The sequence below is a fragment of the Vanessa cardui genome, chromosome 28, assembly GCF_905220365.1.
Source record: "Vanessa cardui chromosome 28, ilVanCard2.1, whole genome shotgun sequence".
Lineage (NCBI taxonomy): Eukaryota > Metazoa > Arthropoda > Insecta > Lepidoptera > Nymphalidae > Vanessa > Vanessa cardui.
The window spans coordinates 5,457,301-5,483,832 of NC_061150.1; the positions used below are offsets into that span (position 1 = coordinate 5,457,301).

General features: G+C 33.9%; 2 protein-coding genes and 1 long non-coding RNA gene across 3 annotated transcripts in view; 1 reads left to right on the forward strand and 2 right to left on the reverse strand.

Annotated features, from left to right (window-relative positions):
• Positions 1–2,798: 2,798 nt before the first annotated feature.
• LOC124541765 lies at positions 2,799–4,100 on the reverse strand. The gene is made up of 3 exons (XR_006967265.1): positions 4,008–4,100; positions 3,518–3,595; positions 2,799–2,952 (listed from the first exon to the last, which is right to left on the reverse strand). It is a non-coding gene; the product is annotated as an uncharacterized LOC124541765 (long non-coding RNA).
• Positions 4,101–6,192: 2,092 nt separating this feature from the next.
• On the reverse strand, positions 6,193–15,099 carry LOC124541422 (probable lysine-specific demethylase 4B). The gene is made up of 5 exons (XM_047119289.1): positions 12,246–15,099; positions 8,935–9,059; positions 8,163–8,307; positions 7,079–7,183; positions 6,193–6,499 (listed from the first exon to the last, which is right to left on the reverse strand). The coding sequence occupies exons 1-5, from the start codon at positions 14,799–14,801 to the stop codon at positions 6,374–6,376; spliced, it is 3,057 nt and encodes a 1,018-aa protein (XP_046975245.1). The 5' UTR covers positions 14,802–15,099; the 3' UTR covers positions 6,193–6,373.
• Positions 15,100–18,170: 3,071 nt separating this feature from the next.
• The window catches only part of LOC124541396 (putative U5 small nuclear ribonucleoprotein 200 kDa helicase), a 42,093-nt gene continuing 33,731 nt past the window's right edge, over positions 18,171–26,532 (forward strand). Inside the window, exons 1-9 of the mRNA XM_047119249.1 lie at positions 18,171–18,369; positions 18,708–18,871; positions 19,336–19,534; positions 20,384–20,495; positions 21,362–21,489; positions 22,272–22,382; positions 23,147–23,278; positions 23,969–24,101; positions 25,541–25,671. Of these exons, the coding sequence (XP_046975205.1) occupies positions 18,325–18,369; positions 18,708–18,871; positions 19,336–19,534; positions 20,384–20,495; positions 21,362–21,489; positions 22,272–22,382; positions 23,147–23,278; positions 23,969–24,101; positions 25,541–25,671 (1,155 nt within the window). The 5' untranslated portion in view covers positions 18,171–18,324. The remainder of the gene's footprint in view (positions 18,370–18,707; positions 18,872–19,335; positions 19,535–20,383; positions 20,496–21,361; positions 21,490–22,271; positions 22,383–23,146; positions 23,279–23,968; positions 24,102–25,540; positions 25,672–26,532) is intronic.

Genomic DNA, 26,532 nt, shown 5'->3' on the forward strand with positions numbered 1-26,532 from the left:
GATGTTTGGCGAATGAGCAGAAGCTCTGATGGAAATTGATTACCACCGCCTGGCAGGGGGCTTGTAGATGCGTTGCCGGCCTTTTAGGAGTACGCTCTTTTCTTGAAGGTGCCAAAAATCGCCAGTGAAAGATGATTACACTTTTTTTTATGGTATAGGTTGGCGGACGAGCATATGGGCCACCTTATGGTAAGTGGTCACCATAGACAATGACGCTGTAAGAAATATTAACTATTCCTTACATCGTCAATGCGCCACCAACCTTGGGAACTAAGATGTTACGTCCCTTGTGCCTGTAGTTATACTGGCTCACTCACCCTTCAAACCGGAACACAACAATACTGAGTACTGTTATTTGGCGGTAGAATATCTGATGAGTGGGTAGTGCCTACCCAGACGGGCTTGCACAAAGTCCTACCACCAATAAACTTCTTCGACATTCACAAAACTGAAGGAATATTAGAAATAAAACATTTTTTTTTATTATAATATGATTCAATATATTTTCGCTAAAAATTGTCTAAAACACACTTGACTAATTATAATTAATGATTATGACTTATATTAAATGGTTATATCGATTTGGGGTCTACTTAAATACCGTATAATAGATAATACGATTATAATACGATATATTGAATTTAAAAAAATATACTTTCCCAGATTATACATAAACATTTATAAAGTATTCGGTTACATAGATTAAACTATATTAATTCAAAGAACGGTACAAATTAAGCAAATGGGAAACAAATATTGACAACATATGAATACATCATAATCGCTTACCGCTGTCTGTCCATATATATGCTTAGATCTTTGAAATGACGCAACGGATTTTGATGCGGCTTGTTTTTAGAATAGATAGAGATTCGAGAGAAAGATTTCTGTATATAATACATGGACATTATAGTAAAGAAACGCTGATAATTTCAGAAGTTTCTAATGTGATGTCGTTAATAAACAAATTCTGTAGTATATTTAGTATCAGTATTGCACCCGTGCCGAAGCCGGGTCGGATCGCTAATATTTTTATAAAGAAACGTAAGCTAAGGAAAGTAACTATCAGGAACGACTAGACCGATTTCGGTACTTTCACCGGCAGATATAAGATGTAATAAGGAGTAACATAGGCTACAAAAATAACTCTGTTGAATTCAAACGCGCTTGAATTTAGTTCATTGCAGTTCACTGTAATGTAAGCTGCGTTAAAGTATTTCGTTCAAAAAATAATTATTTTGTCCATTTCACAAAATCATTATAGCAAATGGCATTTAAATTATTGTATAAATATTTATCTTTATTGACAGTATCATCAAGATCTCGGACAGGTCATAAGTCAACATAAGCTTAAATATATGAGTACGAAAGTTCGCCCAAGAGCTGAGATGGCCTAGTGGTTAGAACGCGTGCATCTTAACCGATGATTTCGCGTTCAAACCCAGGCAAGCACCACTATATATGTGTGCTTAATTTGTGTTTATAATTCATCTCGTGCTCGGCGGTGAAGGAACACATCGTGAGGACACCTGCATGTGACTAATTTCATCGAAATTCTGCCACATGTGCATTCCACCAGCATTGGAACAGCGTGGTGGAATATGTTCCAAAACGTTCTCCTTAATGGGAGAGGATGGATGCCTTAGCCCAACAGTGTTGTTTGGGTAGTTTTTGTTTTTGCAGGTTGTTTTTCATTTTAATTTTTTTTTCTTTAAAATTCGCCTTGGAAAGTGGGAAAGAACGTCAAGTATTTAGCCTCCACAAGTCGTAATAACATTTTTATAGAAAACAATTAACCTTTATAGGTAATATTTTCGTTCGAGGAGGCGGAAGAAAATTAACCATAAACATTGGGAATAGTTATTAAAGACATATTTTTTAATGTACAATAAGTGAATAAGACCGCGGAGCACAGATAATTCATAAACTTTGACGAAAATAACAATTTGGATAATAGATTTCCAATATGGCGTTAATATAATAAAAATTGAATTAGACAACATGATATACAGCTGCATTTGTTAGAGAAAATTCCATTACATGTGTTGCTTACATACTTTTGCACGGGCAGCTCGGTTATTCAATAAACTTAAAAAGATTACAAGCTTATATAAGCTTCAACAAAATGGTTTACAACCTTTGACAAGTATATTTTTTTTTATAAATGTCAAACTTTTTTTTATTTCAATTTAAATGTGACAGTTAATATCTGTATTTTTAAATATCTGGTATAGTACAAAAATACAAAATAAAAATAATTATTGTGACACACAAAAAAATAGAATTAATCTAATTACATATAAAATAAGATTGATTATTTTTATTTAAAACTTACCTTCATAATCCTATATTTTATATAAAATTAAACTCTTGTTTTTTTTTAAATATTATAATGTACATATTTCTTATAAATCTATTTAATGACTGAAATGGAATGGAAATCGGTGGATGATTACACTCACTGACGCCATTTACTTAATATACGATAAAATTAAGTATCTGTTTTTCCAAAAAAACGATATTTTTTCTATTAATCAGTATGTAAATTGCTTCATGGCTAACTATAATAAAATATTAAAAAATAAAAAGACTATTTTTGTCTATTTTTAGTGATTTGTTCACCTAAAATCATAATATAATAAAATTAAAAAAAAAACTATATCTATGATAACCTTCAAAAATATTTATTTGTTGACATTTCTTGTTTCCAAAAAATAAATTATTTATTATATTACAAAACGTTAAACTAAAACTCTATCTTAATTTATTTTACATATATAAAAACGAATTATATAATTTGTATGTACACGTATTAATATATTTTAAATAAATATATTAAAGTCAGAAAAGAAAGTGTGAGTCAGCGAGTGTGTGTGAAGTGCGCGAGTGGCGCCGGGAGGGGGCGCTACGGCGGCGTCATGCTGCCGCCATACTCAGGGGACGCGCCACGACCTGCGGCGACCATAGACAAGAATTGAGCAAGCAAGCATCATAGTCCCAGTATAAATATAAGACACTCTTTAATATTTTTTTACTGTATCATGAAATGAAACCTTATTTCAACTAATATTATTTTGTTTGTATGAAGGATACATAAATTGAATTTGACGTACCTTTCTGTAGGATACATAAATCCTACAGAAAGGTACGTCAAATTAAATGTTTACCGGACAAAATAAAATACTATAGATTATTTGATATCTCAATCAATTAAAATCTTGTTCGAAATTGATTATTTTTATGTATCATATTTAAGACACTCTTCAAAATATATATTTTTTTATCAACATGGAACCTATTTCAAACTAATATTGTTTTCAGTTTAATTTCGTAATTATTATTTCTTATAATAATCTCTTCTCCGTTAATAAATCCTACAGCAATCTTAAAATTCACCAGACAACACAAAATACCATTGATTATATTAAATCTCAATCAAATAAAACAAACGTCAAAATTGTTTATTAGTTCTCCTGCGATATGGAATTGTTTGTAATAAGTTATGCAGAGCCCTCACCTCGGCCTCTGCCGCGGCCCCGACCCCTGCCCCTCCCGCGGCCGCGTCACCTGCGCCCATCGCCCAGACCCACCATGTCTGCAACAGAACACCGACGCTCTCTGCATTGAAGTATTTAGGAAGGTGGCCTAGTGGTTAGAACGCGTGCATCTTAACCGATGATTGCGGGTTAAAACCCAGGTAAGCACCGCTGATTCAAGTGCTTAATTTGTCTTTATGTTTCATTTCGTGCTCAGCGGTGAAGGAAAACATCGTGAGGAAACCTGCATGTGACAAATTTCATAGAAATTCTGCCACATGTGTATTCCACCAACCCGCATTGGAACAGCGTGGTGGAATATGTTTCAAACCCTCTCCTTCATGGAAGAGGAGGCCTTATCTCAGCAGTGGGAAATTTACAGGCTGTTAATTTACTTTTACTTAATTAATGGAAGCCTCTATCTGTTATGTAGTAATATTCTTTATATTTAATATGGTAATCCTAACGCACCTATGTTAGTAGCAGTCTTCTCCAAATAAGCCAATGGTCCCTGCAGGGTGGCGCCGGCATAACCTCCTCGACCACCGGCCATGAACATGTTTTGCATCTTTTAAAAAAAAAAATATTTTTTCATACATCATTCATAATTATAAAAATATTCGGATTTTATATTAACTATGAAATAAATTAACTGCATATATATTTAAAGTAATATTTATTATTATATATGAAAAAGCAAACTAAAAAATTAAATCTGAACAAAATAAAAAAAATAAAATAAAAAACTTACCGCTCGTGAAAACTAAAATGGTGCAGATAAAATAAGCTTTCTAAAAAACCAAAAAGGTGCAGGAAAAAATAAATAAAACTCAATTACAAATAAAAAAAATGTGTATTCGAAATTAAAAATAATACAAAACAAAAAATTAAGTGCTTCGAAATATTACAGTGAAATTAAAAAAAAAACTTATAATGACAACTATCGGAAACAAACTAATAATTCGAAGCGAAATTTGGCCAATATAAACCTCCTAGAATGTATTAAACTTTCGGCTTAGAAGCATCTTTAACCAATTCCAATCAAAGCAGGAATAAAGATAAACAAACCTCAGATGTACATATTCGCTAATAACTCAGCTGTATCGCGCACTGAGAGCTCATGGTTGATATATCTCTATGTATAACACGACACTGTTACACTCAACTACTTACACACGTTGTAATTTCACTTCCAAATTCCGATAACAGTTTCGTCGACGTTCGAAACGTCATAGTGTCGCAAATCCACAGCGAGTGTCAGAGAGCAACCAGCTCTCGGCCGATGGTGTCGCGACAGTTCGCCGTCAGATGTTTATTTAGCTTTTTTCCCGTTATGTTTGGAATAGGTTACAATCAACTTACCGATTATTACTGTTTTCAAAATATACAACATAATTAATATATGTTTAATTACGTAATACATAACATAAATGAGACGATGCCTCATTAAAAATTAAGGAAGATGGAAGTTATTCAACCATGCTTACATACGCTTGTAAGATTTTCACCTGAGACAAGCATGATCCTCACGATATTTGCCTTTAGATCACGAGATTAATTTAAAAAGTCAATAAAGACATGAAATATCAATGTTACTTGCGCCATTTTTAAAACCGCCATCGATTAAGATTCGATTGTTTTAATACTGGACCCTAACTTCTTAATAATATTTTCTAATCTGATATAACACCTACAAGTACTTACTAAGTAACCATATCGCTATATTAGTAATAACATCAACAAACTATTATAAGTTTATTGTAGAGGCACCGTTACTAGACAAATGTTAGCTATCAGCTGACTTTAAAAAGGAATTATCAATTTGGTCGTATTTATTGAATGTAACCCAGAAATCCGTAATATGTGAATCGATTTGGAAAATGCAGTTTAGGAGGACATATTGTCCTTTGGTCCAAATTAAATAAAGAAAACTAGTCTTGAGAGTCAAGTGTTACATGAATTCGTGGGTTATTAAAGGGATAACTTCAATAGTAAATCTCCTTCTGACATTTTCAACTGAGCACCTTTTACAGCAACTAACAACTATGCCGTAAGCGTGCGTTAAAATAATGCGTCTCAGATAAGAGTTAATCGCGGCCATTAGCAATATAAATAAAGAATGAACGATTCTACAAATAAGATAATAACAGTTGAAAAATAAACCACTGAAGCGTCATTAGCGCAACTCCAAGTAAGAACATAGGCTACTTGCTTGCCTGACACATGAAAACCAACCCTCTAAAAAGCGCGGAAAGCCGCGGGCGACAACAAGTATTATATAATAAGATAAGCTTAAAAGGAGGGGTAATTAAGAATATCAGTAATTCCTAAATTAATTTGAGGCATACAATAATAATACTACTAATTAATAAACATTCATGTTTGAGTATATTCCGAGCCAACTTCGATAAAGTATCAATTTGTGAGTAGAATAACCCCAGATGACATGATTCCAAATTTATTGTCTATTCCAAATTAAATTAATCTCAAACAACTATATATATATATATATTTGTATAACGATATAACTTGTTCAGTTGAGAATTGAGATGGCCAAACACAAATCAAAAGCATCTTTATCCGTGAAAAATCTTAAAATTAAATTAATCATTAAACTAATCAAACTTCTTAGCGAACTACCTGAAGCAAAATTAAATATTGTGTATTGTTTTATACAACCTAACCTCCGTGGTAAATCCTCTTAAACGACAAACTTGATCTATTACTGGATTTGTTAGGATGAAAGTAATATTTTATCATAAGCTATTTAGCACTTTCAAGTATTAACAGATTAAAAATAACAAGAGCCCAGTGATGGCCTTGAGGTAGGACCCGCGCTACCGCCGCTGCACGGTGGCGGGGTATGCGGGCGGGTGCGGGGGCCGCGGTACCTGTTGTTGCTGCAACGCCTGTTGCTGTAACGCCGCCTGCTGTGCTGCTGCCGCTGCTGCCATTTGCTGAGCCTAAAGTCAACCATCCGAGGTCAAATAGCGTATATACCTAATTTATTTTTGAAATATCTTTTGCTGTATTCACAATTATATAAGTTAAAAAAAAAACAAATCAAAATTATCTATGAATATAACAAAATTGGAGTGTCTGTTTGTAATATTAAAATAGCCTAAAATATATATTTTACGCAATGCATATGTATGTATACACGGTACACATACCAAAATAATATTTTTTACAATTTTTTTCTGTCTGTCTGTTTGTTCCGACTAATCTCTGGAACGGCTGAACCGATTTTGACGGGACTTTCACTGACAGATAACTGATATAATAGGGAGTGACTTAGGCTACAATAATATCTTTTTTGTTAAATTCAAACGCGTACAAGTCCACGTGCACAGCTAGTAAATAGTAACAATGTTTCTAGTGTTAAGTATATTACTTTATCTACATCAATATTTTTGCAAACAATAAATAAATATATAAGTTCTAGATCGACAAAATTTCTTCTATTTCCTTCTTCTTAATCTTAATTTAATTGCCTATGTATGTGTGTTTCTGGAGGTAGGTAGGTATCCTTCATTATTTACCTGAACGCTTTGCTGCACGCTGCACGGCTGCTGCATCGGCGACGCTGCCTGCTGCAAGGCCGGCTGCGGCGTTTGCTGCTGACACTTATTGTACTGCGTGTGACCCTGAACGCGGGAATATTTATATAAAATAAAAATAAAGTAACAGTAAGTAAAGTAACAGGTTATGACAGTTCAGCCGAGTCGCGATGGCCCAGTGGTTAAAACGCGTGCATCTCGAGGCGAGAAATGGTTACAAAATTTTACAACCTCTGCTCTGTCCAAAGGTTTGGAAGAGACCGCTGTAGCGATAAGGATGCCTGTTGCATTGATACAACTTTAAATGTTAATCCTTAGGTTTAATACAACATTACAACATACAACAACAGCCTGTAAATTCCCACTGCTGGGCTAAAGGCCTCCTCTCCCTTTGAGGAGAAGGTTTGGAACATATTACACCACGCTGTTCCAATGCGGGGTGGTGGAATACACATGTGGCAGAATTTCTATGAAATTTATCACATGCAGATTTCCTCACGATGTTTTCCTTCACCGCCGAGCACGAGACGAATTATAAACACAATTAAGCACATATATACAGTTGTGCTGGCCTGGGTTTGAACCCGAAGTCATCAACCACTGACCACTGAGGCAAGGACTGGTAACAAAATTTTACAATCTCTGCTCTGCCCAAAGGTTCCCTGGAAGAGATCGCTTATATATCTTATATATCGCCTAATCCTTAGGTTTAATAAAACATTAACTTGGTGCAATAAAGTATAAATAAATGAAAAAACTTAACGGATGATTGCGGGTTCAAACCCAGCTAAGCACCGCTGAATATTCATGTGCTTGTGCATTGTGATGGAATATGCTCCAAACCTTTTCAAATGGAGAGGAGGCCTGAGCCTAGCGGTTACAAATTTATAGACCGTACATTTATTCATTTTATATATGTCACCGTAAGATTACAAAATTCGTTAAATCACAATCTGACGAGGCAGATTGTGAACTGTCGAAATATAGTGAACTGTGAAAATTGATTGCATTTGAACGCATTATTTTTCGCTATATTGTAATCTGTCGAAGTCATACATATATGTACCTGCAAATCTGCCAGGAGGTTCTGCCACTGACTGATCTTGTCGTAATGCCTCCTCAGTAATTCTTCTTTCCTCTGTAACTCGCATTTAAGCTCATTGTTGTCCTCCTTTACGAGGAGTTCCGGTTTCATGGCTGACAACAGGAATCTAAAACCATCAACATAGAACATACACATCTGTGATCGTTAATAGTTTTTATTAATACATACAAATAAATAAAATCGGAGTGTCTGTTTGTAATATTAAAATAACCGCTTTCTGCTACATGCATTTGTCTTTATATACGGTACACATACCAAAACACATATTTTTAGAATTTTTGTCTGTCTGTCTGTTTGTTCCGGTTAATCTCTGGAACGGTTGGGCCGATTTGAACAGGACTTTCATTGGCGGGTAGGTAATGTACTAAGGCGTAACTTAGGCTACTTTTTATACGCAAATAATACAAAGTTTTGGAAATATAAGCGCCCAACTTAAGTTGAGCTCTTTCTGATATTGTTGTCGATATGAATTGGGGGTCAGCTTATACTGGTATGATCGGGTGTATGTTGCGTTGCGTTTTGCAAATTTCCCACGCCACGCGGACGTCGTCGTCTGTTTGTAATTTTTCTACTACGTGGACATGAATGTATATACGGTACACATGCCAAAACGTATAATTGTAGAAGTTTATAATGAGATGTCGTAAGCAAACAAATTCTGTAGTATGTTTAGTATCAGTATTGCACCCGTGAAGCCGGGGCGGGTCGCCAGTATTCTCTATAAAAATATTACCTTTTTTGTAGGAAGAAGGCCTCCATCTGCCTCGCGAGGTCGATGAACCTTTCCACCTCAACCTTGACCTCTTCCTTCTCGACGCACGGGGACGCCTCTTGTTTTGTCAGCACGTTCAAGCATGCCTGTTACAAATACCGACATTTCTTAGATCTGTCTTTTTTCCTAGTAAAGTTTTCACAGTGTTAAATTAGTATATAAAATCACATATATTCCTATACATGGACATCTGTAAAACCGAATAACTGGAGATCAAAATCCACAGCTTATTCAAAGTTGGGTTCAGCCTATGTTCACTAGAGGCTTTCTTTAACATGCTGCCTATGATATATAAAATCAAAACAGAAATGTGAAGAGCTTTTAACTAATGTAAATATAATAAAAATTGAGATGCATAACAAATTACTAACGAATTGTATTCTTAAGAGGGCATCATTAATGTTCATGTCATGTGTGATGCCCTACACATATGTATTTATACTCTATTCCGACCATAACAGGAGAAAAGCCAAATAAACAACATTTGAAAGCAAATTGACGCAATACCATTGGCCGATAGCTTGATTAATGTGATATTCACTGTGGATTTGAGAAAGAGGAAGCGTTTTCAACGTCGACGAAACTGTTATCAAACTCAAATTGCTTTATTCAATATAGAAGTATTACACTTTCTTATTGACGGTCAATTGAAACAGTACCACCGGTTCGGAAAAGAAAATACCCTGAGAAAAAATTTTTGTCTCTTATATTATATAAACAATTTAAATGAAATGAAATAGCCAGGAGGCGATCGTTTCATTTCCAAGGTGTATTATCGGAGTTTTGGAAATAAAATTAACGTGGAAATAATAGTTACGTGTAATAGTGTCATATTATAGATAGAGATCTATTAATCATAAATTCTTATTTTATTTTATTTATTAAAGATATTAATATTACACTGTATTTATTTATTATGTTCATATCTGCTTTGTACACCTCTACCTCTTTCTATATCTGTTTTCGTCTACCTTAAGGCTGCCTGCAAGAGATCGCTGTGTTAGCGATAAGGCCGCCTCTTGTGCATCTTTCCTAACCGTGTCTATGTGATTTATTTACTGGTTTACAATAAAGAGTTTTGATTTGATTTGATTTGAACTTACACAGATGTCCAACCCAGAAGAATCTTTTTCTTTAATAACCATAAACTTTAATGACTATATATTTCAAGATACACAGATTTAAAAAAAAAAAGAAACAAACGTAAATTTCAAATAGATTTATTACTTATTTTAACAAACTTTCATTTCTATCATTAGAACTAACAATATAATTATTTATAATATTTTATAAATTAAGTATGACCCGATTATAATAAATTAAACCACTTCGATTAAACAATAATAACTTATTTGCAAATTATTTAAATATTAGTTAAGGAAAGGTGGGTATCAAAACTAAATTTAAAAAAAAAACCTAAAATATACATTTTCAATTCAATTAGGAGCTACTTTTCTCTACCTAGAGTCCTAGATCATTAAATTTCTTGTCTACTAAGTTCTCAAACAGCACATACAAAATAAAAAAGACGTTTTTTTCGTAGGTTAAAAAACAAATATGTCTGCCAGTTTTTTTTTTTTAATTATATTGACTAGAGAAATAACATAATTGACATGAAAAATACAAACAATTATTATATCTGTTATGGATTTTTAAAATTTTACCAACAATTATATTTTACTTTCGACTGATATACAACACGCTAGAACGCAGATTAAACAACTCGATTGTAAAACACGCCATTTTTTTTTTAATCCAGGGCAAGATAATCTCGAATAATGATTACAATACAAGTATTATGATTAACGACACGTCATCGCTATCTATAAATATTTTTTATTAAATCCAAAATATTAATAATTATATATTAAAAAAAAAATATAACTGACCCGCGGTAACGGGCTATTTGCAAGGCGATGTCAGGTGATCGAATTAGTCGAACTATAGAATGCAATGACTGCTAGTACTTGGTAGTCCGAAACTTTTGAGTGTACCTTGTAATCCAGCAAAGTACATGATTACTATAGCGCAAACAAGTCACAACATGTTCAAAAAAAAAATCTATTTGACCGCAATGAATGTTACCGAAGATCAACTGTTTAATCAAAGTTATAAACTCGAACACAAAATAAGTGAATCGGGAAACATTAACCCAGACTAGGACTTGTGATCGTATTCCTTTAACACACAATAAAAAAAAAGTTAAGATAGATATAATAAAATGGTCTACAGATGAGAACCAGTTATGGCCGGTCATTAGTATTATCAACAAAGATCAGAGCATTTTTATGTTGTGAGGAACATTTTATTGGTAACACCCACATAAGGTTTGATTCCAAATTGTAATACTTTATGATTTATGTTTCTGTACATAAAAACTTTTTGTCAGTATACTATACTGGCAATGTAGAAAAGATATATTTTGAATATTTTATTATTAAAGTTGAATTATAAATGCCTATTAATACACGACTATTAAGATACGTTTAACACAGAGCTACTGGCCAATGGATACGAAAGTTTTGTTTTTATTTTTTTATAAACCGACAGTAAGTTATTCTATGGACAATAGTAAGAAAAAATGTTCTTGATAAGTTACCAGGTCGTTTATAATATTCAGTCTCTTTAATTAATAAGTAGACAAGAATCTATAAAATCTAAAAAATATATAAATTATCATAAATTTACAAAATCATTACATTACTTAAAATAAAAACTTAGTTGCAACTTAGGCAGAACTGTTTATCACAAACATATACATAACAACATTAAAGTCAATGTTTGAATTTAATTATAATTTAAAAAAAAACCTTTTTTTTTAATGTCATTTTGAAAAGAACCTATTTCAAAATATTTGTACTATAATCATTTCACTAAAAAAAAAAAAGTAATTTATACATTTTCTCACATTAATGTTAATTCGAAATTTAAAAAAATATCCAGAGGTTTTATTTCAATTGAAAAATTCAAACTAAATTTTCAATGAAGTTTATTTATCATCTGTACATAAGAGTTTTAAGTCTCTACCACTCACACACAAATTAGTAATCGGATCATACCTTAAAATTATATTTTAATTTATACAATTGTCTCTTAATAAAATTTAGCATTGGAAAATCATTTTTACATATCACCGACGTAGCGAGTGCTCTGAACGATTAAGTAATACTAATTAACAAATACTGCCTTCACTTCTGATAGCCGTACCACGGTGATTGGTATGGACTTCTAAAATATTGATTTGAACTCATCTGTCCGTACATTGGTTGTACTGTCGGTATTTGGGGATTAGGGTAGTACTCTGGCCTCCACTGGTTCCTCTCCTGCCTGTAACTAGGTTGAGTCATCGCTTCTTGTAATCTTTCTGTACCATTTGGAGGTGCAAATGTTCTATAATCAATTGGTGCGTCTAAGAAAATGCTGTCATTATATTGACCTACTGGCAATGGTATATCTTGAGTTTTCTCCGGTGTACTCGGGAAAGATTTCAGCTCGACACTTTCCACTATAACTTTCTTAGGAGTTGACTTCTTGCGAGAGTATGATTCTGACGTCTCAATGACTGTGTTTTGCTTAGTTTTCATAAACTTGTGGAACTCTCCTTGAAATGCACTTGGGTTTTTATTTATAGGCGGAATTACTGCAGGTACTCGGGGACTAGAGTCTAGGCGGAAAGTTGGATATGATTTCAGTGGTGTTTTTGGATTAGTCTGAAGTGGTTTCTGTGTTGTAGTTGAAGGTTGGGTGGATGTAGTTGCTGTGGAGGGTTTCGGCTGACATAGTTGGGAATATAATTTGGACTGATCATCAATAACGGGTTCTAATGGTGAACTATATGCAAAGTTCGTATCTTTCTTTGGTGTTCTAGGTTTACGAGGTTTCTTAACTTTCTGGTCGCCTTCTGTCTTTTCTTTCTTGACTTTGGGTTCACGTTTAACTGGTTCCTTCTTAACCCTCTCTTTTTTAGGTTTCTCTTTCTTCTCGGCATCTGTTTTTGTATTGGATTTGCGTTTTTTAGGTTCTTTCTTTAACTCTACTGAATTATCTAATGTGATCGATTGTGATGCAGGGATTTCGTGTAAAGGATCAGTCTTGGGTGATGGAACAGGTTCTGTTTCAATTTTAATACTATCGTCGACGTCATGAGGGGGTGACTCCCAGCTAGAGATCACAGCTGCCATGTCTTCTAACTGTTCATCAGATAGTTTCTTAGACTTCATTTTTCTACGTTGCTTTTTGGGCTGCGACGCTACTTTCTCCTGTTCTTGACTAGTATCACCTTCTTCTTTTATAACCTTCTCCCTTGGTTCCTTTTTAATGCTTTCTTTTCGTTTTTTCCTTATTTTAGTATTCCTCTTAGTGGCTGGTGCGACATAATCTGAATCTCTGTCGGAATCAATGTAACCAATATCGGGAAGTTGGGCTTCAGACGGGTCCATTTCATCACCTTTTAACCATATATCTTCAAGAGCATCGAGCTGCGTGTCGTCTGGATCCATGGGCATCATAGGACGTTTCATTGATGTCATCATATCTAAGTCACCTTCTGCCATTGTCATTTCATCATCATCCATTACATCATGACCTAGAATAGACACAGCAATTGCTCCTTCAGATATGCTCTTGCTAGCCATTGCTCTTTTCAAATGTAAAGGATGACGCTTCTTCTTCTTTAAACCTTCAACTTCTGCTTCTATAAACGATTCAGGAAGCTCTGTGTTGTTTTTGTTACATAATATATCTTGGCCAGAGGGATGGGGTGCGGGGACCATTTTTTCCGGCTGTTCTGGGTGGCAGCCTATATCTTGACCTTTTAACCACAACTCATAACGGTCAGGTTGGAACCGTTTAACAAATGTGTCCATGGATATCTTCACCATATCATTACTGCATGTACATTGCAAAGCTCGTTTACCGTATTCAACCCATCTCGGTGCTGCAAAGTTTGTCGATTCAGCACAATTAAAACCATGATTAAAACCTGCATGGTACCCATACGGGAATGTTATCATTATTTCGCCGGATTCTTGAGTAATTTTATTTACTGGTACCGAATACTGTTTCAATATTTGTGGTGATATCAATGTCATTTTGTGTCTCAGGAATGCTTGGCATGTTTTAGCGGATGTAGGGAAGAAGCCAGATGCAATTCGCTCAAATCTTTTACCATGTTCTGGTGGGATAGCATACCAGGTCTTGGGCTCGCCGAAGTGAAGGTAATTTATTGAATACAGATCCATGTCTTCGGTGTGCCAAGCAAAGGTTGTCTTCCACATACCAAAGTACAGGTAAGCTGTGTTAACACCATCGATTTCTATACCATAATCAGAGTTTACAAAGTCTAGGATTGTCCCGAGGTGATTGATATTCCATTCCTTAACGTCTGGATCTGTTATGCTGCCATTGACATCAGCGCCGTATATTGGTGCAACGTACGTGACGTTCTTCCAGTATTTCCTTTCCAAGTCATCGTAGTTTGTGTGTTTAGGAGTACAATACTTAGCTGAGTTCGCTAACACGGCGAACTGTTTCACTGTCATAGATTTCTTTTGAATATTGATCTGTTGAAATAAACCCTGCTTCCCAGTGACGACTTGACAAATAGGAGAAGGTATGGTTACGTTCAGCTCGTCCAAGTCGTAGCCCTTCTTCCGTGGAACCCACTCGGGAGGAGGAATCACCTTAGCGAGTCCTGCCTTGTGGGCTCCTTTCGACTCCATATACTGCACGTATTTGTTGAAGTCTTTGAATTCATCCCATGTTGGACGAAACACTTGTATAGATACTCCACCACTCGATGTACAAACATCATCCCCGGTCACCGACATTATCGTAGTATTTTACGATCAAAAATCCAAATCAACAATGTTTCGTCATTGAAAACCACAATTTCACACGTTCGTCCACACCACCATATTTATAAAGTTGTATCTCGTGTTATTTATTGCACTTGCACGAGGTATATTATTGATTCAATCGAAAATAAACGCGATTAACTTTTCTTAATAATGAGAAAACATTATCAGTAAAATGGCCGACTTGAATGAGATGCGTTTGCAACAAAAATCTCTAGCGGCGATCGAAGCCGCATAAGCGAATTCGGGTCACGTACTCACAAAAGTTCTTAGCATTTTCAACATCAATGACTAGTTTAGCTTATGAAGCTTCAAGTTTGCGTATACGGCAACACCATATAGATAGTTAGATTTGTGATGTTGGTATTGTTGTACTATTTTGACAGATAACACACATATACAAATGAAGAGGTTATAAATAGAATTAGCTTTTAAGTTATTGCGAAATGTATATAACATTTTATGTTTTTCAACTTACCTGAAAGGATTCTTCGAATTCTTCTACCAAATTGCCGCTTCCGTTAGATGGAGTCGCCATCTTGAATGCTCAATTTATCAATAAGTAATCTATATTTTGTTTCTCATGACACTTGCAAGTAAAATTGTGTTGCTTTGATGTGATTGTGACGTTTCGATGCTACGCACACTGATGTAAACTTAAAGCTTCAAGGAACTCACGCCTTTACACACATTTATAAATATTATACAATCAATAACAATCCAGGGCTGCAACTGTAAGAAATTCAAAGGAGCTTGCTTTAAAAATCAATAAAAAAGAGTATTCAAATCATATTCGAACTATTAAGGTTTTTGTTAATTGATATATCAATTAATTATTTCATATATCATAATTGGAATAATAGTGTAAATTGTATTATGTTATTCTTTATATTAGAAACAACTCAGAAATGTTAAAACTTTTGTTATTTCCATTGATATTTAATATTATTTGTATCAAGTTTCATTCAATGTAATTAACATTGTACAGGTAAGCAGGTAAGGAGATATCGTATTTGTACATAAAATATTTTTATTTTTGACACTGTTTCTTTTGAAGAAGATATTTTTAATTTGAATTCATTGTTAATGTTAAACATCTAATATACGCCATACACTTTTTGTTTTAGCTTCTTCTTCTTAGACAAAAAAAAATGTTTGTTCTTTTTTCTCTTCAAAATCAAACAAAATCTTTTTTTTTCAAACAAAATGACGTTTTATGTATACAAATATTATAAATGCGAAAGTAACTGTACTGAACCGATTTTGATGAAGTTTAACAACGTTGAACTCCTGGAGTAGCGTATACTTTTTATGCCTAATACCGTCAAATAAGGACCAAAGCTTAAACCGCCGGTGAAGTCGAGGACGACTGTTAGTTTAAATAACAATTCTTTCAATAGTCTATTTTCATGTTATATATGTGCCAAGCGTCCCGTCACGCCCACATTTTTATTATGAGGTAATGTGAAATACAGTAACAGTTTAAATATAAGGGTTTCGCTTAAAACAGCCAGCAGGCATCAATCACAGCCCTGACACGTGCGCTATGCAATTCAATGTTTACATCACGTGATAGTAATGTGTAATGCAAATACATGTGTTGAAAAAGGATTTTTGAATATCCGTGTACCTATTCTTAGGTAATTGTCATAAATTTATTAATTTATTTATAATTAACGGCTTTACTTATAAATTTTGTGTATAGTATGATAAATAAAACTCTGTTTTCTTTCCTTAAGTCAAATCAGCAATGACTTAAAGAGAGAAATGTTCTTAAGCGCAATAGATGATATATGAAGTGTTAAATCAAAAGCATTCGTGTTAATTAAATCTACATCATGCCGTAATGTTTAAAATTTGTTTTGATATACGGTGCCATTATTTCTCGTGTGTATGACGTAAGCTGTCAATGTCAGCTGTTTAAGGTGATTGAACTCACACACTGTTGAAGGTTATCAAAACAAACAAGCATGATTCTATTTTAATGCAATTTATTAGACACATATTAATCGAAAAATAATAACAATAAATTAAACGACGTATGTTTAATCAGCAGTTTCATTCAAAAATATGAATACATTACTCTTAACGTTTTTTGTTTAAGAATAAAGGTTCAAGGTCGAATTTGGGTGTTTTTTTTTTTAATTATTTTAACGCAAAGGGTACGATATATATATTCAGTACAAGATTATATAGTATATAATAGAAGAGCTTGGAGTTTATGTTCGTGGATGTTCATAGAATAAATATACTTAAATGATTCCACTTGTACTTTTTTTAAAGAATCGCAGATTTCTTCTCGTAAAGGGTACGATACAAAGGGTACGATACTAGACTGTTGTTGTACCACACGCGAATAACTCCAATTAGTTCGCGTTAAATATAATTAAGTTTTCAGTTTAGCCATGTACTTTTTTTCAGTCAATCGTATCGGTAGTCCTCACTCAATCATGGGCACTAGTCTAGATTATAATAAAAAACTATCAATAATGTACTAAATAATATATATATATATATATATATATATATACATACATATATATATATATATATATATATATGTATGTATATATATTCAGTACAAGATTATATAGTATATAATAGAAGAGCTTGGAGTTTATGTTCGTGGATGTTCATAGAATAAATATACTTAAATGATTCCACTTGTACTTTTTTTAAAGAATCGCAGAGTTGTTTGACGTTTCTTCTCGGCAGAAACAACATACATAGTCGACAATAGTATGATAGATAATAATATTGAGCTCTTATAATGAGGATTTGAAAATACTGTCTTGTTACAGCTTTTGGAATAAAGTACATTTTGATTTTACATAAACTATAATAAATAGTATCGCTTACGCACAACAAAGGATTGAATAGAATTCATCGTTTGTTTGTTGTTAAAATATGTTGCATGAAATACCCAAATGTGAATTAAAAAAAGAGCTTCTCATCATAAATATATTAATAAAATATGAGATGATCAAATATTATAAGATTTAATTAGAACAGCTTAAGCTTTATCAAATATGAAAAAAAAATGAGTGGGTTTCACGATAGGAGGACATTTCTATTTTGTATGATGTATAAATAGTTTATTGTTGTTGCCTTCATTGTTGTTATCTATACAAAAATAAAAAGATTGTCTATGCCAAAATCTTTTATACAATTGAAACGTATTTATTGACTTCTATGGATATATTTTATGATTTAATATTAGCAACAATTTTGTAAATATGTTTAAATTTTATCTTTAATTTTAACTTCATATTAATTAAATATGTTTTAAAATGCATCACGCATTCATTGTACTTGCAACACAGATATTTACGTTAAATATTTTTTGACGTTTATATAAATATGGCGTTAGCGGTATAACCTCGTTTTACGTTGTGTTAATATTTTTAAGTATAACGTTTTATTATAATTGCGTTTGAGGAAATTTAAATTTAAGAACGGGAATTGTGATTTTCAAATATAAATATAAGATTTCGCCATGGCGGATGCGGCGGCCAGACAGCTGCAATATGAATATAAAGCCGTAAGTTATTTGTTATTCTAGTTTCTTGTTATTGTGCAATATTATTTTTAAATCACGTTTTTAATACTATTTAAACACCTGCTAACCCAATATCGTGAAATATATATACTTCGTGTAGCTATTATTCCGTATAATGAACAAATTATTTCGTATCTTATATTTTTGTTTGCGTCCCTTTTGGTTATTAATACTTCGCATTTATAATATTATTACGAGTTTATCAATTCTCGTCATAAATCGCGTGTATCCAGTATTTATTACTTGTTTTGCAATATAATAATAAAACATTTCTTAAAAATCAACTTATATATTTACTTCCTTTATCTGATGTTTCTCAGAATTCCAATCTCGTGTTACAAGCCGATGTGAGGCTAATAGAACGACGTGGTCGCGATGAAGCGACCGGAGAAGTGTTGTCGCTTTCTGGCAAACTCACAGGAACCCGTATGGGTGACCGTGCACAGAGAACTAAACCAGAAAAAGCAGAAGAGAGGAAAGCAAAGTGAGTTCGATTTGTATGAATATTATTTGTATCATTCTTGTCATAAGAGGAGGTACTATGAACTAACAAATATGATTTATTACCAATTTACTGTAAAAATATCAGGAAATAGTTGTAGTCCTCAATGCTTGGCAAAAAAAGCTTATAAACACTGATATAATACAACAATATTATTATTTTTTTCTTTTGGTATAGGTAAGCGGACGATAAATTTACTACTACTATTACTACTAGTCCTGATGATAAGTAGTAACCACTACCAGTAGACAATGACCCAATAAGTAATAATAATTATTTCTTACATCTCCAATGCACCGCTAACCTTGGAAACCAAGATGTTATGTTCTTATGCCTGTAGTTACACTGACTCACTCAGTTAGTATCTGATGAGTGACAATGACTCTAGAAGTTCTAGATTTCTTTTGTTATAAGGTAAATAGTCATCATCCTATTTTGTTTCACAGACGACAAAAAAGAGATGAAGCGTCATATGAGTTGTCTAAATCGAAATCCAGAGTAGCATGGGCAGACGACACACCAGCGGGAGTTCTATATCGTCCCAGAGCTCAACACACTAGGCATGCTTACGAGTTATTGCTAGCGTTTATGCAAAGCGCACTGGGAGATCAGCCGAGGGACATATTATGTGGAGCTTGTGATGAAGTGAGTTTCAGATTTTATTCTTAGACTAGCTGTCTAGGCTTCGTTTAGGTAAAATTTCATACAAATTTATCCCTGTCATAGGTATATGTAATGAAAAAATTTAGCATAATAACACTATGCTAAATTTTTCATTATATCTATGGTGTCGGAGTTTCCAAACAAGAGGTTGTACTCATATACAAATTAATACGCTGAAGTATTTCTTCTTAGTTATCTTAAATATGTCCAATTTATTCTTTTGACATAAAAAAAAGTAACAGCCTGTAGACTTCCCACTGCTTGGCTAATGGCCTCCTCTCTCATTAGGGACTTAGAACATATTCCACCACGCTGACATAGATTATTACTGAATTTTAGTTATTATCCAAATAAAATATTGTTAATTCTAGTACACTCTGCAATTTTTGAATACTCATTATAAAATATGAGAATTACTAGTGACTTTGGTGATAAGGATACTTCCCTAGATAGAATAAATGATGAAAGAGAGGATTACACAAAAATGATTATTAACTCAATAATATTACTATACAATAAGCAATGTAAAGGATTACAATAATGAACCGATCTTGTTTTCACTAAAGCATATGCACTAAAACTCAGCTAACAAATTTATGTTTATTATTGTATGTTATAAATTGATTGATTTTCCTTGACCGCTGAGCACGAGATGAATTATAAAGACAAATTAAACACATATATAGCGGTGCTTGCTTAGGTTTGAAGACGCAATTATCGGTTAAGATGCGCGCGTTCTTACCACTGGGCCATCTCGACTCTCTACTTGATGATTGCGGGTTTATTTCCTATAAATGAAATCAATTAATAATAATGAATGTGTCCTTTCAGGTATTAGTAGTTCTTAAAAATGATAAACTAAAGGATCCAGAGAGGAAGAAGGAGGTCGAAATGTTACTCGGCCCCATACCAGACGAGAGATTCGCACTCTTGGTTAATTTGGGTAAGTTATTTTACTACTAGTAATGCTGTTGTCACTCAGATATCTTCATAAAGTACTAGTTAAATGTTTTTTCTTAGTATAATTGGTTGTGATTTTTATAAAAAAATATACTTTATCTACATTTATGTGAAAGTAACTGTCTGAAATTAGATTTTTACGTTTTCATGGATGAACTAAATTTGATGTTATTGATTAGGAAATCTCTTCAAGAGATATTCATGTATTTATTTTTTATACTGTCTGAACCTATAACTTTATCCTCGAGAAAATTAACGCACACGAAACTTATAAACATTTATATATAATCGAGGATTGATATAAAAATATAAAAATTCCCATTGAGTTGTACTTTATAATAAACCAAAGTTTTAAGGGAGCGTTAAAGTATTACCTAACTCAATTTTTAAAGACTTTTGACCCGCCCTTCTCCCCCTGTAACGCACCGTAACATTTTTATGTATCCCCCTCCCACTCTCTAAACGTTACGTAACACTCAAGTGACCATTCTTACCCTAAAGTCGCAAAAAAGTTTGTTACCCCGTGAAATATGAACAAAAAGGTTTGCCAACTTGCGAGAACAAATCAAAAATGACGACCAGGCCAATACAATCGAGGGATTCCGCGTAAAACGTAAATGAAAAGGGTTGCCAATTTTGGAGTCTTTATTCCCTAATTTTTTATTTAAAAAAAAAAAAACAATGTTACGTAAGACTGTTACATAATGTATTGTAAGACCTCCCCCTCCGCCCCTGTAGCGCATTGTAACGTTTTACGAGACCCCCCTCCCCCCTAATTGCGTTACGTTTTACTTGAACGCTCCCTAACTTGGATACACGGCTGTTCATAATATTATTGTAACTAAACAGGTAAGAAGATCACAGACTTCACTATAAGCTCAGCTACGGAGGGCAACACTGAAATTGACGAGACATACGGCATCAACGTACAATTTGAAGAGTCATCTGAGGAAGATGATGAGGATGCCTATGGAGAGGTAAGGGGGCCAAGAGTAAAAATATATCTTTTATTTAACGTTTGCTAATATATGGCTATGTAGTGGTGTTACAAAGCTGATTATTTATTTTACAAGCTGATTGTGATAGGTCCTTTTTTTTCATCATAAATTATGTTTATTTTTAAAATTATTTGAGTGTGAAATAGCTTTGAATTATATTGATTTCTTTTTTCTAGGTTATGGTTACTGGCATATATATTTTTTATGGTATAGTTTGGTGGACGAGCATATGGGCCACCTGATGGTAAGTGGTCACCATCACTCATAGACAATGACGCTGTAAGAAATATTAACTATTCCTCACATCGTCAATGCGCCACCAACCTTGGGAACTAAGATGTTATGTCCCTTGTGCCTGCAGTTACACTGACTCAGCCTTCAAACCGGAACACAACAATACTGAGTACTGTTATTTGGCGGTAGAATAACTGATGAGTGGTCGGTACCTACCCAGACGGGCTTGCACAAAGCCCTACCATCAAATAAATTAAAAAAAATATATTAAATTAATATATTAATTATCCTCTATATATCAATTCTTAATTAAGATATATCTATACTTATAATATAAATGTGAAAATAATTCTGTCTGTATTCTTTCACAAACAAACCGAATTTGATGAAATTTGGTCTGAAGCAAACTTGGAGTCCAAGAAAGAACATATGATACTTTTTTGCCAAACACATGACAACTACACTGCTTAAAATACGTGCGAAGCCGCGAGTGACTACTAGTAGTATATATATTATTTGTATTACAGGTCCACGATGAAGAGAAGGAAGAAGGTGATGTTTCAGAAAACGAGGAGGGTAAGGAGAGTTCGGGCGATGACAGCGATGGGGAGGGAAAGAAGAACGCTATCCACGCTAAAGTGAGTGCTCTGTTGCTAAATACTTCACTTAGACTCAATTTCAGTCGAGTTTTAATTTATTTTATTTTCATTATGACAACCAACAGTAGATACAATATCACATACAAAAAATAAATTACTTTTCAAAATTATCAAGGTAAAAGTTCTACCTATAAATAGTAGAATATTTGTAGTCTCATCGTGCATTAGAATATTGTTGAAAATATAAATTAAACATTTCTTTATTCTGAAATTATATGATAAATAATAAAAACATATGATTAAAATTGAGCACAAATAAAATTCTTTATTTTTTTATTGAAGTTTGTGTTCAAGACCACTTAAATTGCTCTCGTGGGAGATTTGATGTTATTTTTATTCACTAACTAGCTGTTATTTAGAAAAAAAATCATCTCTAATATCACTGTCTTAAAAGGTGAATTTAGCATAACATTATAGAATATATTTTATTCACAAATAGAAGATTAAACACTGATTTTCATATGTTTGATGTGTTCAAAAATGTGAACCTCTATGCTAACTCTCATCCCCATTTTCACTCTATGTTTTTTAAAAAAAACTGTCTTTAAACTCTAAACATCTATTTCCATATTTCTAAAACTAAATCTTACGAACTTACATAACTTTTATCCTAAGTTTCATCCCCTTAGATTTATGAATTTGTCTTGTCTTGTATGATGTATCAACTCATTAATAAAAGCCCAAATATCAATATCAAAATTTTACCATCAGATAATAATAATAATCACATACATTGTTGTCAGCTGTCCGAGGAGGGTGCGCAGGCGCAGTCGCAGCGGCGGCGCGAGGCGCAGACGCTGCACGCGCTCGACATCGACGCCTACTGGCTGCAGCGCCGCCTCTCGCGACACTTCCCCGACGCCATGCTGTCGCAGGTGGCTCACGCACACCCATACACGCACACACGCACGAACACACGCACGAACACACGCACGCACACACACGCACACACAGTCAGACACACAGACAGACACGCACACACACACACACGCACGCACACACGCACAGGCCGACGCATGCGTACACACCCTTAATCATCATATTTCGTTCATAGTTGACTGATGTAGTTCGCAAATTGTATAATATAAAACAATTTAGATGTCGCAACGGCAAATTTCGTAAAACCGATCACATCCGAATTAAGTAAGCTATCTCAAATTATCAATATTTATTTCTCATGTGAATATGATCTTTACACAAACATATAGTACGACACAACTTAGATGTCGCATCGGCAAAATTCGTAAAACCGATCACATCCGAATTGAGTACGCCATCCCAAATTATCAATATTTATTTCTCATGCGATTATGATCTTTGCACAAACGTAATAACTTGTAATATCGTATGACCTAATATATTTGTCAATTTGACGCGTCGATTTACATGCACTTGCTCTCTCGGGTTGAGCTGACGCGAGAATCTATAGCGACGAATAGCGTCGAAAAGCGCGATAGGGAGCTATTTCTATTTTCTGTGAATCGATGCTACATCTAAATTGTGTCGTATTATACTCAGATCTGATTTTAAAAATCAATTATTTATCTTTGTATTATATGTACCAGGCTAAATCGTCAGAGGTATTGCGCGCTCTAGCGGACGCAGCCGACGACAGGGATTTGGAGAATAGACTAGTGTTGCTTCTCGGGTACGACTGCTTCGATCTCGTGAAGATATTAAACAAATATAGATATACTGGTATGTAGATTTATATATAGATATAAGTAATTTGGGATACTAACAATATAAAAATCTATATTAATATGATACATGTGCTATGACTTTCACGAACAAACCGCTGAACCGAGCTTGATAAATTTGGTATGAAGCAAAATTGTATTGCAAGAAATGACAACGGCTTTTTATGACTGACACATGACAACAACAAACAACAACAACAACAACAGCTTGTAAATTCCCACTGCTGGGTTAAAGGCCTTTTCTCCCTTTGAGGAGAAGGTTTGGAACATATTCCACCACGCTGTTCCAATGCAACCCGCATTGGTGGAATACCCATGTGGCAGAATTTCTATGAAATTTGTCACATGCAGGTTTCCTCACGATGTTTTCCTTCACCGCTGAGCACGAGATGAATTATAAAGACAAATTAAGCACATGAAACAGCGGTGCTTGCCTGGGTTTGAACCTGCAATCATCGGTTAAGATGCACGCGTTCTAACCACTGGGCCATCTCGACTCGATTTGATTTAACAATATAAAAATCTATATTAATATTATAAATGTGAAAGAATCTTTTACGAACAATTTGATAAGTTTGGTATGAAGCAAACTTGAACTGCAAGAAATGACAACAGCTTTTTATGACTGACACATGACAACCAACTCTTAAACGCGAGCAAGACCGCGGGCGACTTCTAGTATTAAATAAAAGTAGCCTTTATTTGTACATTTTAAAACAAATTAGATTTACAGTAAATCTGATTTGTTTAAAAAGAGTTACTAAGTTATTTTCTTCCGGAGTTTGCCGTGGAAAAGTTTGAATATTGTCGATTAGAAAATATTTTACTATAAAGTTACGTCGGATTAAAGATATTGGATTTGAATCTTTCTTTTTTGAACTGAAATTATTCTCAAAATAACTTAGCTCATTACTGAATATTACAATACATTATTACATATTTCATTATTCAAAATTGTAACTCTTAATTTATTGTCATGTTTTAGTAAATAGAAATACTCAAAATAAAAAAGCTTAAGCCCATTACACAATGAAAAAAATAAGATGTAAGAGATTAGGAATAAGGAAAAATGGAATCCAGATGGCAGCACTGTTAATCAATTCATAATTGAAAAATAAGGAATAAGAAATAAGAATAAAATTTCCTTCGGGTGGGAATTTGTTTCTTATTTCTTATAGCCAGCCAATCGCAGGGCATTTTTTCAACGAAGTGTCGCAAAACTAACAGCAGCACGTAACTAGTAGCAGGTATTCAACCGCTGTGATTGGTCGAATATTGTAGCCTATCGCCTATTGTGTTTTGGTTGCTGTGCTATTCCTTATTCTTTGTTCCTTATTCCTTAAATATAATAATAATAAAAAAATATAATAATTAAACTAGATGGCGTTAGTAGTCTCTATATACTCGATTTCTTACATGTATATCTCTCTCTTTCAGTCCTCTATTGCACGAAGCTAGCTTCGTCTCAATCGGAGAGCGAGCGAGCTGCGATCAGAGAGGAGATGTCGAAACAGCCTCACTTGCAGAAGATACTGGCGCAGTTGGATACCGGGAAGGGGGATGATGAGGTGGGCATTATATAAAACACCCATTATACACTTATATAATATACAAGAACAGACTGTAAATTTCCCACAGCTGGGCTAAGACCTCTTCTCCCTTTGAGGAGGTTTGGAACATATTCCACGCTGTTTAAATGCAGGTTGTTTGAATACACATGTGCCAGAATATCTATTTTATTTTATTTATTTGAATGGCACATCAACAGTACATACATTAAACACTTAAAACTAAACATTTAAAACTGACACTAATATGATGTTTGTACCAATTACAGACGTACACAGCACTGCTGAAGATCACTGTCTAGCTACATAATAATAATACTTATCTTTTGAGATACAGATACAAAAATATTACAAAAAAAAAAGATAACAATCTATGAAATTAGACACATGCAGGTTTCCTCACGATGTTCTCCTTCACCGCCGAGCACGTGTGAATTATAAAAACAAATTATGCTATTCACGTGCTATGAATATTCTATGTATGTTCATCTATTTCCGTATAACTTCTAAAATACCAGTCATTATTCAAAAAATTAGGTATCGTGAGAAGTATTTATATACTTTACTTGGTGGTAGGGCATTTGTGCAAGCACGTCTTGTATTGTTGTGTTCCGGTCTGAAGTGTGAGTGAGCCAGTGTAACTACAGGCACAAGGGACATAACATCTTAGTTCCCAAGGTTGGTGGCGCATTGACGATGTAAGGAATAGTTAATATTTCTCGCAGCGTCATTGTCTATGGGTGATGGTGACCACTTACCATCAGGTGGCTTGTATGCTCGTCCGCCAACTTATAACATAAATTTTTTTTTTTAATTTTCGTTAGTTTTCGCTGAAGTTTTATTAACATTACATATTTATAA